Below are 18,511 nucleotides of genomic sequence, written 5' to 3' on the forward strand. Positions count from 1 at the left end.
AGGTGTATCCAAGTTTGTGGTCCAGTATATTCAATGCATGATTAACGCCTCAGCTTCAGCTTATGGTCCTATTTGTCATGTGGTTCCAGTAGCAATATACAGCTCTGGAAAAAAATAAGAGAGCACTTCAGTTTCTGAATCTGTTTCTCAGATTTTGCTATTTATAGGTTTATGTTTGAGTAAAATGAACATTGTTGTTTTATTCTTGAAACTACAGACAACATTTCTCCCAAATTTCTAATGAAAAATATTGTAATTTAGAGCATTTATTTGCAGAAAATGAGAAATGGCTGAAATAAAAAAATTCAGAGCTTTCAGACCTCAAATAATGCAAAGAAAACAAGTTCATATTAATTAAGCTTTTAGTCACAGTTTTTCATGCATCTTGGCATCATGTTCTCCTCCACCAGTCTTACACACTGCTTTTGGATAACTTTATGCTGCTTTACTACTGGTGCAAAAATTCAAGCAGTTCAGTTTGGTGGTTTGATGGTTTGTGATTATCCATCTTCCTCTTGATTATATTCCAGAGGTTTTCAATTTAGTAAAATCAAAGAAACTCATCATTTGTAAGTGGTCTCTACTTTTTTTTTGTATAAAACCTATATACCAGTATTTACTGTAATAACTGCAATTTCAAACACTCAAACACAGAAACCAAACTGTTTTATAAAGATTTATTTCATTAACTGCATTAATTCATGGACATCATTAGTCGTACAGAGTCTTACAGAATTCCCTCTTAAAAATACATCTACATTTAGGCTATCTGTATCTGTCACACTCTTTATTTGGCAGTTTTTTTTTTGCCAATTATTATTATCGGAAGCTTCATTCTGGAAAATCCTGTCTGCTTAAGATTTACAGTTTTTTTTAAGTTAAACAAACCTTTGGTGCCATTGAAACACATACAGGAATACAGTTTGTAATTCTTAGAGAACTTTAAAAATGTTGTCCACTGTTGGTCATAATGTTTTTCTTGATTCATGGATATATGCATACGATATTACTGCAAACATTAAATACCCTGTTAAATTCGGAACAAACAATAGCAAAACCACCTTCCATTAATGCCTGTGTTCACTGTACAGCCGTAATGCCCTTTCTTCCCTAAGACACAGAGTTATTAAACTGATAAAATTATTATTATTATTATTATTATAATGCATTGTTTGTGCCCAAGGTAAACATATACAGTAGCTACATTATACAGTACTTATCATACTACAGAAACCATGCACCTATAAAACGTAAAACTACTCTGAGATAAGAAGAGTAAAGCTGCTGCTGTTCTGAAGATACTAATGCATCTCCAAACAAAAATATATAGAATATCATTAAAAAGATACTTTATTTTAGTAATTCAGTCAAAAAAATTTAAAACTCATATATTACATAGATCTATCAAACACAGAGTGATCTAGTTTAAGCGTTTATTTATTCTATTGTTGATGATTATGGCTTACAGACAATAAAAACCCAAAAATTAGACCAATTGGTACTTTTGGCAGTGTGCCAAGTCCTGCTGAAAAATGAAATCAACATCTCGCAACTCTCCAAACCATCACTGATCATCAGTAAAATTTACATTTCATTTGTAAATCAAGGAATCAGAGTCTGGAGGAAGAGTGGAGAGACACACAGTCCAAACTGCTCGAGGTCTAGTGTGAAGTTTCCACCAATCAGTGATGGTTTGGAGATTTCATTTTCCAGCAGGATTTGACACACTGCCCACACTGCCAAAAGGTTTAGGTTTGTTGATCTTATATAATATTCAAATTTTCTGAGATTTTTTGGTTTTCATTGGTTGTATGCCACAAAAATTGTATTACAACTGTGTGTTTAATACATCTATATAATATATGAGTTTCACATTTTCAACAGAATTACTGACATAAAGTAACTTTTCAATGATATTCTGATATTTTTGAGATGCACTAGTAATCCTCATCATCTACAGCAGCTTCAACTCCGATGTTGTTAAAGCAGCCAGTGGCCGTGTATTGCATTTTAATGCACAAAAGAAAAGAAAAACTAAATAAAAATAAAAATAAGGTTTTTAAAGGAGTTAAAAGGTTTTCTTAGGTCAGCAGCACTTCACTGTTTATGCATTGTAGTTGCAGCTTTTCTACACACAGCTAAATCTCATTTTTATTACATTTTTATACATTTCAGGCACAAAACAGCCACTTTACAAGATGCAGCCCAGAAAAGTTTGAGTCAGAGTCTCTCTGACTGTGTTCCCTTTCCTTTAAAAATAGATTTTTTATTTAAACAGATCTTTTACAGCATCTACCTACAGCAATAGCCTCATAAATAAAGTTTAGAACACACAAATACAGCATGTCACTATTATTATTATTATTATTGAACCATAAAGACATAAAAGCCAGGGGGACTTCAGTGATGCTGACAAATGGGGTACAATAATGCCAGGAATTGGACTGGGGAGTGAAATATCAATAGAAAATAAATAATAAAACTCTGATTTTTGGGAAAAGGCAAGACTTAAGCCTGTAATTTATATTATATTATATATCAGTTTTAAATACTTATGTCAGCAATGAAAAACAAGTATCTCCAAAACAGCCTCTTTACAGGAGAGAGAAAAACCTTAAAACTTTTAATGAAAGTCAATGTACAAAGAGTTTATTTCAGGTCATTTTGAAGAGTTTCTATTGGTCCGATCATTAAGAAATTTTGGCACAGTGTATGGAACAGTTTGTCTGTTCAAATGATGTAGTAAACTAAAAATCGACAAAAATACAGATACTTGTTTTTCATTGTAAAACACAGAAATTAATCACTCATTAATCAATGCACCTTAGAGCTTGAATTGGCCATATGTGCATAAGATTGTGTATATATACACATACACTACCAGTCATAAGTTTTAGAACACCTCCATTTCTCCCTTTATTTTCTCTATTTAAGCTCTTCAGGTCCAGTCAATAACTGGAAATGGAGTACAAAAATGCCAGGGCCTTTAACGAAACATAAAAACTTGAAAAAAAAAAAAAAAAAATATATATATATATATATATATATATATATATATATATTGTTTAAAAAAGAGGTGATGCATTTTAGCAAACAATTAAGTTTGAGAAATGGATTTAAAAAATATATACTTTTTTTAAAGTCTTAGTCTGTAGTAAAGCTGTAGTTCTGGAACAGATGGTGTTAGTGCTGTTACTCTACTGCAGCATTTACACACTTACACACAGCACATTCACACTTTTATCATCATAATAACTAAAAAAAAAAAAAAAGACACAGAAACACAGAGAACTCTGTAACTATTAAAAGTAAAAGTCTTTCTTTTCTTTTGAGAAATTACAGATGAAGCCAGAGAGCGGTGATTTCTTTTTCCTACACCTTCAAACTCAGACTCTTGGAAACTGGAGAAAAAAAAACTGCTACAGGAAGAGTTACGTCTGGCTGACCCACATGGAAACAGCGCTTTAGCCTTTAGCTCAGATTAACATGACTGGACTAAGTCTCAGTTTTAGCAGGGAAGAAAAGAATTAGAGGTCAATGATAAGATGAGAAAATAAAAAAACAGCTTGTCTGGGAAAATTAAACAATAGAAGTGTTTTAAAACTTTAGACTGGTTGTGTACATATATACATTATATACACTATGTGTATAATGTATAAATACACATTATACAGAACACAGAAGGAGTCATGTATTTAAGGCTTTAAACATGGATTTCAGACAAAAATGTGACCAAAAAAGCTTATTTAGGAAAATAAAATAAAAGCATAGATAAATTTGGCACTGCACAACGGCCCTAGATAATAAAGTGAAGAAGTTGGACACTAGTGATCTCTCATATCTCTCAAGTGACCAAAAAAACGGCAAGTGTAACACATCACGTTTTCATTTGAGATGCTTCCTAAGGTGAAGGGTTGTCCTTAAAAGTGCCATAAAGAGAAGTGCACCCAACGCAGCACAACAGTTCAGCTTTAAGCTTCAACACCTACTGACCAATCAGCTCCAGTTATCTCCAATCAGCTCAGACTCAGGAGCTCAGGCTTTCCCCGTCTCCATGAACAGCCTTGCGGAGGAGCCGGAGGCGGGACATCACCTCGTCCCAGTCCAGGTACGCCCCCTCCAGGTGTCTCAGGTTGATGCTGCCGGACAGGTAGCTCTTGCGGCCGTGCAGCAGGCGCCAGTTATCGAAGGTCACCAGATCACCTGCACAAGAAGTAAAATGGGGTTTTGGGGTCACATGTCCATTTTTGAAAACTGTGAAATGATATTATACCCTGAAATATGGTGCCATATCAACCACCCCTGATTATCACATCAGGGGTCTTATTTTGTTTTTACTATTTTTAGCAAAAGAAAAATTCACATTATTCTCATTTGCCATTATATATCTACTAGAGACAGATTATATCTGTCCAGTATCATTTATTTTACTTTAATCCTGGATATATTCTGTACCATATCATATCATATTGTATGCAATAATCAGGTTTCATACCTTTTTTATCCAATCAATTTCCTTTTTATTTTTTTTCATGAAATTTTTATAACCATACGATGTATAAAACATCAGTGCAGACATGGAAAATAAAACCAAAAATCAAATAAACTAGATTATAGTAGGCCTAACCCTTGTGTAGGGTTAAATTACCAAATTTACTAAACTTAATTAGCGGATGTATTTGTTAGCTCAAAATAGATTTTCTTCGTTGGTAATCAAAAACACAAAGATTTGTAGATTTTCATAAAGTTTCCAAAACTTGCTGGATATTTATATATTTTTTCAAAACTTATTCAGGCCTGGAAATTACTATTTTCAAATTCCATGACTTTACATGGAAGTACAAACCCTGAATAAGTCCATTTAATTTTTATTTTGTTGCAGTAGTGTTTTCTTAAAAAAATGTGTATATATACACATACACTACCAGTCATAAGTTTTAGAACACCTCCATTGCTCCCTTTATTTTCTCTATTTAAACTCTTCAGGTCCAGTCAATAACCAGAAATGGTACAGAAAACCTAGTGTACAAAAATGCCAGGGCCTTTAAGGAAACAACAACAACAAAAAAAAAAAAAATATATATATATATATATATATATATATATATATATATATATATATATATATATATATATATATATATATATATATATATATATATATATATTAAAGCCTTAGTCTGTAGTAAAGCTGTAGTGCTGGGAACAGATGGAGTTACTGCCGTTACTCTCTACTGCAGCATCATTTACATACACACTTACACACTTACAGCACACATTTAGTTTTTTTGTTTAATCAATAATTTCATGTGTTTGTCCTCATAGTTAGGAAAAGTTCAGCATTAATCTACACTTTAGACAACTTTTGACTGGTACTGTATAGCAAATCTTCATATTCCTAGTTTCTAGATAGTTTCTTGTTATTCCAATAGAAGCATTCTGTCCATATAGTGTTATTTTAAATATGTGGTAATGTGCATTTCTCTTGTCTACAGAAAGAAGCCAGCCTGTCTGAACTGGACAAGCTTTACTTTTTCAGCTTCTTCTGTTTGGCAGCTCTAACTGTTTGTGCTTCTCGGTTTTCCATCAAGTTCTGGCCTCTGTTCGGCTCAAACAGTGAAACAGAGAACAGCCTTTACATGTGTTTAAGGCGAAAACACAAACAACACTGTGACAAATCATGCATAGCGAACGTCCTCAGCCAAGTTCAGTATCTGCTATTGATTTGGAGCTCAGTATGAACTGAACCCAGGAGGCTATGATGATTAGCGCTGCTGCTTTGTACTGAAATTTAATTTAGGTAGAAAACAGTAGGGGTGTAAGAAAATCGATATATCGAAGTATTGTGATATTTTGTTTTACAATATAAATGTACTGATTTTTTTTATGTATTTAAAAATTTTAAGTGCTGTTCTCAGTTTCATTATATCCCACTGATGCCACTTTTCTGTTACCATATTTTTCACACTGTAAGGCGCAATTAAAATCCTTATATATAAATTCCGATTCACTTTATATATAAATTCTGCCAGTCAGGTATTAAGGAGCAGTAAAGACACTCTGCTGAAGTACAGTTTTATAAGGGTGAGTTTTCAGTGAAGTTTCTCCAGCACTATGGCTGGGTGCAGCAGCATTAGCATTAGCCGCTAACCGCAGCACTAGCTCTTTCGCTATTCAGAATATTGGAATGTAGTCTGCGCGATTGGCGTGTTAAAACATGCTACTTGGGACGAACTGCTAGCTGATAGCGATTACAGTTTTTTTTTTACTTAAGCTTAACCATAAGTAAGGAAACATGGTGACACCCTTGCTCACTTCAATATATTCATCCTTATTAGTGTTGCTTAATGTGCCTTATAATCTGGTGTGCCTTATAGTCAAAACAAGTAGTATCACACAGTAGTATCAGTAGTATCACAATATATTGGCATATATTGAATCCAGGATATCTGCAGCTATGGGGACATTAATTTAGACATTTAAGACTTTTTTATTCCCACTCAGAGACAAGACTTTACAGACTTATAGCAATTACTATTTCAAGCAACATAAATTAACTGTTTTGCACAAAATTTCTTTAAAAAATTGGTCTTAACTTTATTTCTTTCTCTTTTTTTTAAGGATCTACAGACACCCTGAAATTGCAACCCGATATGTACTGTATTGCCAATTCACAGCCCTTGAAAACAGTAGGAGTTTTGTGTGTTAGTTTTGCTTAAACCTTCTTAACATTCAATGGAAGTCACTGTAAAAAAGGTTTATTTCAAGTAATTTTGAAGAATTTCTATTGGTCCATTCATCAAGAAATCTTGCTGCAGTGTAAAGGACAGTTTGTGTGTTTAAATTATGCAGTAAACTAAAAATCAACAAAAATGAAGATACTTGTTTTTGATTGGACAGCGAGGACATGCTGTTACACTGACCTGGTTCCATCCTGTAGGTGAACACGTTCTCAGGCTGGTTCATCAGCTCCACAAAGCTCTTCAGAGAGCTGTAGAACGGCTGGACCTGGTCGAGAGGAAGATCCAGAGTCGAGTCTCGGGTGGCGTTGTTGTAGTTGATTCTGACCACACGGCCCTCACTGTCCACACTGACACACACACACACACACACACACACACACAAAATACGTTACACATGTAATGCATGGAATTAAACAAAAGATGGCGCTGTTTTCACATTTATAAATCTGTTTAAAAAAACATGTGACTTTGCACCTTAAAAATATAAAATCTGTAATGTTTAAATGTTTTAAATCATCAATGACAATTAATATTGTCTTATTCTGGTTTCATTAAAGTAATAATACAAAAAACAATTAACTGTTATTTTGATAATAATCCATCAGCTTTTTGTCGCTTTGCATAATTGCAAAAGATGGATGATCACAAGTCATCAAACCAAACTGAACTGCTTGAATTTTTTCACCAGGAGTAAAGCAGCATAAAGTTATCCAAAAGCAGTGTGTAAGACTGGTGGAGGAGAACATGATGCCAAAATGCATGAAAACAAAACTGTGATTAAAAACCAACCAGGGTTATTCCAACAAATATTGATTTCTGAACTCTTAAAACTTTATGAATTTGAACTTGTTTTCTTTGCATTAAAAAGAGAGCTCAAGTTCATTTTCTGCAAATAAACGCTCTTAGTGATAATATTTTATTTGGAATTTGGTAGAAAAATTGTCTGTAGTTTATAGAATAAAACAATAATGTTAATTTTACTCAAACATAAACCTATAAATAGCAAAATCAGAGAAGCTGATTCACTAAAGTCATCAAAACTATGAAGAAAACAAACAAAAAAGGTGTTAAACAAACCAGAATATATTTTATATTTTAGATTCTTTAAAGTAGCACCTCTTGTTTAGATATAGACAGTTTTGCACATCTCTGCTGGATTTTCTCAGTCAGCTTTATGAGGTAGAGTCACCTGGAATTCAGGCTTTCAGTTAACAGCTGTGCTGAACTCATCAAGAGTTAATTACTTGAATTTCTTGTCTCTTAATGTTAGTTTGAGAGCATCAGTTAAAGTAAAATAGTGAAGAGGTAGAGTTACAGGTATACAGTGAATAGTGAATATTTGAGTAATGTTCTAATCCAGATTATGAGAAGCAACAACTACTCAACTCAAAGTAAATTATCCTGAAGTGCAGTCGCAAAGATCATTAAAAATGTTATGATGATGAGACTGGCACTCATCAGGACTGCCCCAAAAAAGGAAGAGCAAGAGTTTCCTCTGTTGCAAAGGAAACCACAAGTTAACAAACAGCTCCCCAGATCAGATTATTTTGGTGTGTTTAACTCTTTTAAGTTACTACATGATTTATTATGTGTTTCTTCATAGTCTGGATGACGTCAGTGTGTGTGAGTCAGTCTTACTCTATGATGTGATTCTTGGACTGCACGCTGAAGTCGCAGTAGTCTGATCCCGTGTCAGTGAAGTCTACCCGTAGTGATGAGAGGGTGTTAAAGGCGTCGGGGTGATCTTTCCTCAGAAGCTCGGCCATGTGAAATCCGTCCACCGCCTCGCTCTCGCCGCCCTGCTGGGCCTGCTGCAGACAGTGCAGGAACTGCACCTGGAAACACCACACAAACAGGGTTACACCTGCTGAACTCTGCCGACACGTACAATTACAGGGTTTGGACAGTGAAACTGAAACACCTGGTTTTAGAGCACAATAATTGATTGTGGTGACGGACAGTTCTGGTGGAAACAGGAGAGTTGAGGTGCACATTGAATTCTGCGTGATTTGATCAGCCGTGGTTTTATGTTTTTTTGGATACAATCCGGGTTAGCACCCGAACATCCCTTTCAGACAGCTTCCTCTTACAGCGTCCACAGTTAATCCTGTTGGATGTGGTTGGTCCTTCTTGGTGGTATGCTGACATTACCCTGGATACCGTGGCTCTTAATACATCACAAAGACTTGCTGTCTTGGTCACAGATGCGGCAGCAAGACGTGCACCAACAATTTGTCCTCTTTTGAAATCTGGTATGTCGCCCATAATGTTGTATTGAACCTTCACACTCTGTTCTTACTGGTGCAATGTGCAAATAATGAAGATTCACCACCAGGCTGCTTCAATTTAGCCATGAAACCTCCCACACTAAAATGACAGGTGTTTCAGTTTCATTGTCCAACCCCTGTATGTATGCATTACATGGTTGGTGTGGTGGTGCAGTGGAGCTCTTTCCCTCATCACTCCTAGGGTGATGTTGATCAGCACAAGGCTGCATCTGTGAGCTGATGTATCAGAAGCGAGTCGCTGCGCTTTCCTCTGAGTGCGCTGTGATACTAGCAGTGAGTAGCAGCTAAATTGTTGGGACAGTTGGCCAGATAAATTGGGAGGAAATAAATGTATATAAAAATGTGGAATATCTCAATATATTGCCTTACATACATCATATGACCATATTACTGCCAATACATAGACTTCAGTCAAGACTGGAGGAAACCAATCTTATTGGTCCAAAATAGTGTAGACATCTGACTCAATGTTTCTTCCAAATAGGGGTGGGCAATATTATATCGTATACAATATATCGTGACACAGAGATATCCTGATATTAAAAATCCATATTGTGATAATAGGGCTGTTCTGTCTTAAAAGTAGTCTATTATTTACTGTGAAGCTTTAGGTGTATTTATTGTAAAATTGTTTTAGTTTGCAGTTTCTATGCATGCACTAAATATTCTGCAATATTATTTGCTGCATTATATTATTTTATGCTATATTATTTATTTTGCCACATTATGATTATGCTGTTATACTCTTATACTATATTCCTGAAATTAATTTATTATTTTTCTGTTTTCCTATATCACCAACTATATCGTTATCGCAAAAATACCCTGAAATATCGTGATATTATTTTAGAGCCATATCGCCCACCCCTACTTCCAAAGTTAAGCCTCCTGTTACCTTCAGACTTTCTAACATCTATGTTTACCCAGTTGTCCCCAGTAAATTAGGAAAAGTCACCAAATATGTTAAATAAGTAAATAAAATGATATTAACTGCTTATTTAAAGGCGTTAAACATTGAATGGGGTCAAATTCACCCCAAACATAATAGGAGGGTTAAGAAAATTAGTATGGAATTGCTCATTTTTTGCTATAATAACAGGTTCTGTTCATCTACAGTAGGAATAGTAGGCATTAGTGTGAAGTATATATAGATGCAGCCTATATAGGAGACGATGTTCGTTGTCGTGTGTGATTGTGTATATGTGTGTGTGTGTGTTGGGTGTGAGTGATTACTAACCCCAGGTGGATGGTGTAGAGCAGGGTAGTCCGTGTGCAGGCTCAGTTTGCCGGAGGTGTACGCCACATTGTTGGCCATGGGCTTGTCCTGCACTTGCCACGTGTGTCTAGAGAAGTGAAGCAGAGTTGAGAGTTCAGAGCAGGTGTCTGCCCTGTTAAACTTTACTGTGTGTCTATGAGCTTCAGCGTCAGAAATTGCGGTTGTAAAACGCTAACAGTGCTTCTGCAGCCGCAGGAGAGTGTTTAAAAACCATGAAAAATGGCTGAAATGGACATAACAGACGTTTGTGTTATGACAACACTCGGGCTGGAGTCCCGTCTCGTGATTACTGCGATTACTGCCGTATAATTTGACCCTCGCCATGATGGACAAACCCAGACTATACGAGGAACGGTCTGCTGAGAGGGTTAGTGTTCCAGAAGGAAGTCATAAAAATGGTAAATAAGAAATATGAATTAGGAAAGGCTGCCTGGCCTCAGGAACTCTCGGCTACCTTTCTCAATTATGCTATTGTTGCTTATTATTAGCTGCTGGGCCGCCCTGATCATAAACAGCTGTGGGTGATTATGCATGCAGCTACTCTTGCCTTCTGGCGTCTAATCCTGTTACAATATACCAGACTAACTACTGGATATTTAATCAACTGTGAGCAGAATTACCTCACGCTGCCTTTAAACGTTCTCAAAATGTGACCTCATGACAAACTAATGCTAAAATATACAGATATATACAGTACCGCTCAGAAGGCTGGGTTTGTTTCATTATTTAAAAATGTTCTGCATTGCAGATTATTACTAAAGTCATCTAAACTAGGAAGAAAAAACATATGGAATTAATCGGAAACAAAAAAAAAGAGTTGGTATACAGTGAATAGCCCTATTTGAAAGGCAAAAACTACTCAACTAAGTAAAGAAAAAAATTCTTTAAGAAATGAGGGTTAGTCAATCTGAAACATTTCAAGAAGTTTGAAAGTATCCTCAGTTGCAGTCACAAAGAACATCAAAAATGTTATGTTGGAACTGGCTCTCATCAGGAACCCCCCAGAGAAGGAAGAGCAAGAGTTTCCTCTGTTGTACAGGATAAGTTTATTAGAGTTTCCAGCCTCAGAAACCGCAAGTTAATAGCTCCCCAGATAAAAGCACCTAAAAGCTGGTACTGTAGACCTATTATAATTATTCATTAGTTCAGCTTTATACAATAAAAATGGCTGCGCATTGTAAAGCAACACCTTAGCAACCACCACGGACATTGTAGCAACACCATAGCAATCACCACCGATACTATAGCAACCTTAGCAACACCTTATAAACCACCTAGCAATAGCTTATTAACCACTTGGAAACAACATAACCACCACAGATACTATAGCAACCCACCAACACCATAGCAGACACCTAGCAACCACTTAGACAACACAAGGCAACCACAACGGATATCATAGTAACACCTTAGCTACCACCTAGCAAAAGCTTAGCAACCACTTATAAACAACATAGCAACAAACACAGATACCAAAGCAACACCTCAGCAAACACCTAGCAATCACTTAGCAACATCTTAGCACCCACCACGGACACCGCAGCAATGTTTTAGCATCCCCCTAGAAACAACTTCGCAACACCATAGCAACCACCACGGATACCATAGCAACACCTTAAGGCCCTGTCCCACTGCGATTGTGTCTAAATATCCACTAAAGTACCTCCAAATTTATCAGAAAACACTGCGTCCACTGAGTGAACGCGCTGCGTCCAAAATATAGACGCACTGCATCCAAAAACACCTTAGCAACCACCGCGGACAGCGCAGCAACACTTTATTCGACCCCTAGAAACAGCTTAGCAACTTCTTAAAAACAACATAGCAAGCAACACAGATTTTATTGCAACACCTTAGCAACCACCACGGACCCCGCAGCAACACTTTAGGAACCCCTAGAAACTGCCTAGCAACTACATAAAAAAACTACGTAGCGACCAACAACGATACCATAGCAGTGCTTTAGCAACCCCTCTAGTAACCACTTAGCAACTACCATAGCAAACGGTGGGAGCAGCTATTATCATTTGGTTGGTGATTTATTCTCAGCTGAAGTCACTCTCTCTGTATTGTTGTTTGAGAAAAGAGAAAAGAGGAAATATATACAGTGGGGGACGGATAAAATACACAGAGCACCAGGGAATAGATAGTACAGCAGTAAAGCACTGGGATGTGTCGGAGAACTCTTCCTCCTGCCAGGCCACCACTGTCTACATCTGAAGAAGCTTCTTCCACACTGAGCTCATGTCTTGGCGGTGGCTGAGCTTTTGGTTCCAGTGTGGGGGGTCTGAAGCTCAGGTAGAGCTGCTGAGCTGCTCTCAGGCCTGGAACACACTGAACCCAAAGGCTCACAGTGTCATAATTCACCACCACTTCTTTAGCTCTACACCCTCTAACAATATATTTTTTGCTCAATTGATCATACAGTATAAGGCATTTTATAGTTCTACAGTAAAAACAGACTGTAGTTCTGTATTTGTTGTGCTGTATATTTTATTATCATCCTCATTTCACTATTTTTTATTATTTGAGGGGTGGGTTATTATTATTCTCAGCACTGCAGTGATTAGCACTGATTAGCATGGTGGTGGTGTATGATGTGTTAGTGTGTGTTGTGCTGGTACAAGTTCTTGTTGAAATAAAGTACAAGTACATCGTAGTGCTGTGCGATATGAGGATAAATATCGTGATATTTACCCCACGATATTTATCGTCATCTATCGTTTCTACACTAATTTCATTCATTAATTATTCATGCAAATATATAAAGTAGGCTACAATGAAATGTATTGGCAAAATGCATCTTCGCAAAAAAAGCTTCATAATGTGTTTTTTTGCGACATGACGCTGCTTTACCTTATTTGACGGACACTATTTTGATAACTCAATTTCAATACCTGCATAATTAAAAAAAATTCGCTACTGCATCTATCTCATCTGTTTTCATTTGCTACATATATATTGCTGCACTAAAAGGTAGTAATTCTCATTTGTGAAAGTTGGGTTTAATGTCACTTTAAAATAAAATTGGAAAAAAAGTAAAATGATAAGCATATGAAAAGCAATGATATTATTTTGTCATTTTTTCGAAGAACAACTGAAAACATACCTAAATGTGGTATATCATGATATATATTGTTATTGTGATATAAAAAAAATTCCATATCCTGATATGTGATTTTTCCCATATCGCCCCGCAACAAATACATCGTTACCATACTTAAATAGAAATGCTGGTTATCTATACTTTACTGAAAATGTTATTTTACTTCTACTGGACATTTTATTTAATTTTAGCTTGTTTTCATTCATAATACCATTTAATGTAAAGCTATAAGTCACTGGTGTGACCTACTGTATTCTTAGGAAACTGTGTAAAACTCAGTAAAACTCAGCGAAATAATTACGTTTGACTGATGAGTCATATTTAGCATTCCTTCATTTTTTATATTATTGAAGTATTATTTCATACCCGTAAAAGGTGAGTCTGAGGTACCCAATTCTCTGACTGAGCCGAGCCACCTGGCCCTGTTCCAGCGGCGCCCCCTTCAGGTAAACGATGCCAACGCGTCTCAGAGCCATCAGCCAGTCCAGAGCAGCTTTATCATCATGGAGAACCTCCTCAAAGTCCAGCGTGGGGATCTGCAGCCCTGAGTCCCAGAAATCCCGCTCTGAAACAATACACACACAGTTACACACATGATATTTACGATGTTCAGTTGCAAGATCCATACTTCTTTCTTCAGAAAATCCTTTAATATTCCCAAAAATCGTCAGTGCGTCTTATGTATGAATTTTACCAGTCAGGTATTAAGGAGCAGTAAAGCCACTCTGCTGAAGTACAGCATTATACAGGAATTTCAGTTTAGTTCTCCACAGGGTTCATGATTTCCATGATTTTTTTTTCATTACTTTTCCATGCCTTTAAGGGTAATTTTCATAACCGTACGATTTTTTTAAAACATCAGTGGAGACATGGACAATAAAACCAAAAATGAACTAAAACTATAATCAAAAATTATTTATAGTAGCCTAAAATGAATCTGACACAAATGTTGACACACAATTGTTAATAATAAGATGTGTGTCAGGTCCTGAGAGCTCCTTTGTGTAGGGCTATATTACTGAATTAACTCTTGAGCTGATGGATTTGTAACTCAAAATAGATTTTCTCCATCGATAAACTGAAACACAGATTTATAGACCAAATTTCCAGGACTTTTCCAAAACTTTCAGGGTATTTTTATTTTTCCAAAACTTATCCAGGCCTGAAAATTACTATATTCGAATCCCATGACTTTTCCAGGTTTTTTTTTATGACCGTATAAACCCTGCTCCAGCAGTATTAGCACTAGCCACTGACCACGCTAAGCGCTAGCTCTTTCGCCGCTCAGAAGTGAGTATATCAGACTGTAGTCTGCGCTTTTACTGTGTTAAAACAAGCTACGTGGGACGAACCGCTAGCTAATACTGCCCTGGCTTACCGTAGCACTGCTACTGCAATGCTAATGCTCCAGACTAAAAACTTACTGTAAATAAACAAAAGCACTTTACTCACCCAAGTAAACAGTTGTCAAAAAGAAATCTGTGTTGATTAACATACAGAACTCGTTTAACTTACAGTTAACTTACAGTTTACTAAACTTAGCTTCGCTGAATTAGAAGAAAAACAAGGAGACATCCCTGTTCCTTACTAGTGTTGATTTTACTAACCAAATCCTGTTCATTTTCTTTTTTTTTTTAATCCTGTCACACTCTTTTCAATGGAATCCATATTTGATATTCATTTAAACAGTTTGCGCCCTGTTTATGATGTGCACAAATTAAAAAAAACACAAACGCATCATGTAAACTTTGAATCTTAGGAGCTATAAATGAGTTCAGAGCGACAGCTGGTCATCACTGAAAATATGTTCCAGCTCAATGTAAAAACACCATTTTTTCATGTTGAAATCTTTGGTTTCTTTGTACTTCATTTTTAAGCCTTTTTGTTTTAATTTGATGCAGCAGATACATTATTCGGACTTTTGGCTTAAGAAATATACAAGATAAGAAATACGAATAGATAAAATCCCTGTTTCTACGAGTTTTCCATTTGTTGTTTGTGAAAGGAGGAGTGTTTTATGCTCGATAGGCTATGAACAAAACAATTCCAGTGCAACACACAATCACACAGCATATGACTGCATTGAGAAATCACTTCTTTGACTCCAAGTTCCAACTATTAAACTATTTACCTTGCAACATAAGGCATTGAATGCAAAAACACACTGCAGGACTGTGAGAAGAGTTTCTGATATTTTCACTCCCATCAGAAGTATTACCAGCTCTACAGGATGTTCATCTACTGTAATATGATGGAAATATAATTATTGCTGAAGTCTAAAACCACTCAAAACACTCTGACCCGGTGGAGCTGGGTTTCCTTTATTTTCCTGTCATGTCAACGTCTGAATCCAGGAACAGAGCCCTTCACACAGCTGCTGCTATTACTGCTGTTTTCCAGCATTTAAATCCAACTAAAACAGTTTATGCACCCAGTTAGCTCGAGAGGAGCTACTGTGCTTGGACTGGCATGCATTTTCCTTTTTTTCATGATGAACAGACCAATAGAAATGCTCTAAAACTGGGGGTTTTAACATTTTTTACCCCTTTTATCGTTATTAAAGGGGTTATGTTATAACCTTTTTTTGTACACAAGTTAGAATACAGTAGGTCTATGGGCTATACAAAACAAGCTCTATTCTTACAAGTTTCAGTCCCTTTCAGAATGAGCCTTTAAGGGCTCTGTCACTTTTATGCAAATAAGCTGTTGCTGGTCACACCACATAAGTGTTTACCACATGTTAGTGTTAGCTTGTGCTAAATGGCGAAATATGAATAAGCTAGTTCATGCTTAACTGCGATTCCCTCATCTGCAGACTTGTCACAGACAGCAGGTACAGATTCCTCCATCAGACGAAGTCTACTGATTAATCCTGCTGTGTACTATTTGAGGTTCTTAATCAAAATGACCAAAATGTAATTTCTTCAGCTTATATCGGTGGTGCTCAGGCTTGGTGTGAGTTAAGTGTTCCTGTATTAACTTTTTTAATGTAAAAAATGTTAATAAATCATAAACAGAAAGAAAACACATTGAAACTTTTGACTTGTAGTGTATATGTAAGCATATATTTACATGGTTTCAAAGAGTAATTGGCGATCTTTATCATTTTCACCAATTACCCAGCAGACGTACAGATATAACAGCATAGAAGAAACATGTGTTATGTATTATCATAAGTTTGACAAATAGAAGGTCAGATAAAGATAATTTCTTCCAGGTTTTTTCTTCTGTCTTTAACCATATTGTTTGGAGTGTATCCAGATGTGGATTCTGGCTATACTGCAGTTGGTTGGCTATATATAATCTTTTATCTTGGTTTTATGTGAATTGGTATTAATGAGGAGATCGCTGTATGTTTGGGAGTTCTTGTAATGCTAATCATGGAGTTGATTACATGATAATTCAGTCATTCCCAACTTTCAGCAAATAAAGCCAGCTTGCTGCTTCTGCAGAGAGTGGGGAAACCCTCCACCCCCTCAATGTGGAGATCTGCGCAGGCACAGTAGCCATAATTAGCTAAAAGATGCATTTTTATGCATTATTGAGTCAAACACCGTAAACGGTTTAATATGTTTTTTGCAGATTTTATCAGTTTGAAATGTGCTTCCAAATTGTTAATCTGAGATTGGGAGTTCAGTATTTTGGTATGCCACCATTTAAACAGATCTAGGACTAAGTCTTCCGCCAAAACACACAGGCTAAAAGCGACAGCCAATTACAGCATACTCTCAACCGGAAACCATGATCCACCTGGAGGACTGCAACAAAAACGTTGATCCAGGACAGAGTGGCATTCCATATCCACTTCTATATAGATATACAATTTATATACATACAAACATACACACACATTCTCACAGAGCAGGACAATTTAGAGTATTTTTCGCATTAAAACCCTTAAATTCATTTCATTTCCCAAAAAAACTTAAGTGCGCCTTACAGTCTAATGCACCTTATGTATGAATTCTATCAGTCAGGTATTAAGAAGCGGTAAAGCCACTCCACTGAAGTACAGAGTTATACAGGAGTTTTAGCTTAGTTCTCCAACACTGAGACTGGAGCAGTAATAGCATTAGCTGCTAAGCATGCTAAACGCTAGCTCTTTCGTCATTCAGAGGTGAGAATTATTGGCATGTTGCCTGCTGCTAACCCCAGCTAGAACTGCTGAAGCAGTATAAGCATTAGCCACTAACCCTGCTAAGCGCTAGCTCTTCTACTCTTCGTTTACAGAGTATTATCGGCCTGTAGCCTATGTGTTAACCAAGTTAAAACAAGCTACGTGGGATCAACCGCTAGCTAATATCGCCCCCTACCTTACCGGAACACTCAGGGTTCCTTAGTGTTCGGCTGTCGGGCGGCATTAGCCGCTAATGCTAATTCTAATGCTGCTGCACCCAGCCTTAGTGAAAATCTGGAAATCTAAGCTTGCTGTAAGTAAATAGTTAATAAACAAAAACAGTTTTCATGAGGGAAATCTGTGTGGATTAACATCCACCACTCGTTTGACTTTGCAGTTGTTTACTTAACTTAGCTTAGCTTTACAGAAATGAGACCTGCTAAATTAGAAGGAAAACGTTGCAACACCCCTGTTCCTTACTAATGTCGCATAATGTGCCTTATTAATCTAGTGTGCCTTATGTATGAGGATTATTGATAGTGCGCCATATAATCCTGTGCCCCTGTTCAGAAAAGACAGTATTTTAACTGACCTGATCTCCATGTTTATGGCCTGTGGGAGGAAACACAGGCTGACACAGGGAGAACAGGAAAACTCCACCCAGGTAGGGACTTGAACCCAATACCCCAGCACTGAGAACCTGAGAAGCTAATGTGCTAGCCACCAAGCCACTGTACCATCAAAATCATGACATGGATATAAACACATTCAGCAGATTTTGTCCAGATCCCCATCATTTTACCCAGAAGGAGACAGTCTAAACTCTTATTATCTCTTATTATCATCAAAGACTCGATGATTCGTTGAGGCGTGACTACAGAATCCGTCCATCTGTCCGTCCCTATCTTTCCATGTCTCATACGTCTGGCAATGTAGACCGGTGTGACAGCTCCACACGGCAGACACGAGCTAAAACAACAC

General features: G+C 36.7%; 1 protein-coding gene across 1 annotated transcript in view; it reads right to left on the reverse strand.

The window, feature by feature from the left end:
- Positions 1-663: 663 nt before the first annotated feature.
- The window catches only part of bbox1 (butyrobetaine (gamma), 2-oxoglutarate dioxygenase (gamma-butyrobetaine hydroxylase) 1), a 38,944-nt gene continuing 21,096 nt past the window's right edge, over positions 664-18,511 (reverse strand). Inside the window, exons 4-8 of the mRNA XM_049470987.1 lie at positions 13,780-13,978; positions 10,269-10,374; positions 8,382-8,578; positions 6,924-7,090; positions 664-4,203 (exon numbers count right to left, since the gene is read on the reverse strand). Coding sequence (XP_049326944.1) covers positions 4,028-4,203; positions 6,924-7,090; positions 8,382-8,578; positions 10,269-10,374; positions 13,780-13,978 — 845 coding nt within the window. The 3' untranslated portion in view covers positions 664-4,027. The remainder of the gene's footprint in view (positions 4,204-6,923; positions 7,091-8,381; positions 8,579-10,268; positions 10,375-13,779; positions 13,979-18,511) is intronic.

Source organism: Astyanax mexicanus, chromosome 23 (assembly GCF_023375975.1).
Source record: "Astyanax mexicanus isolate ESR-SI-001 chromosome 23, AstMex3_surface, whole genome shotgun sequence".
NCBI classification, from domain to species: domain Eukaryota; kingdom Metazoa; phylum Chordata; class Actinopteri; order Characiformes; family Acestrorhamphidae; genus Astyanax; species Astyanax mexicanus.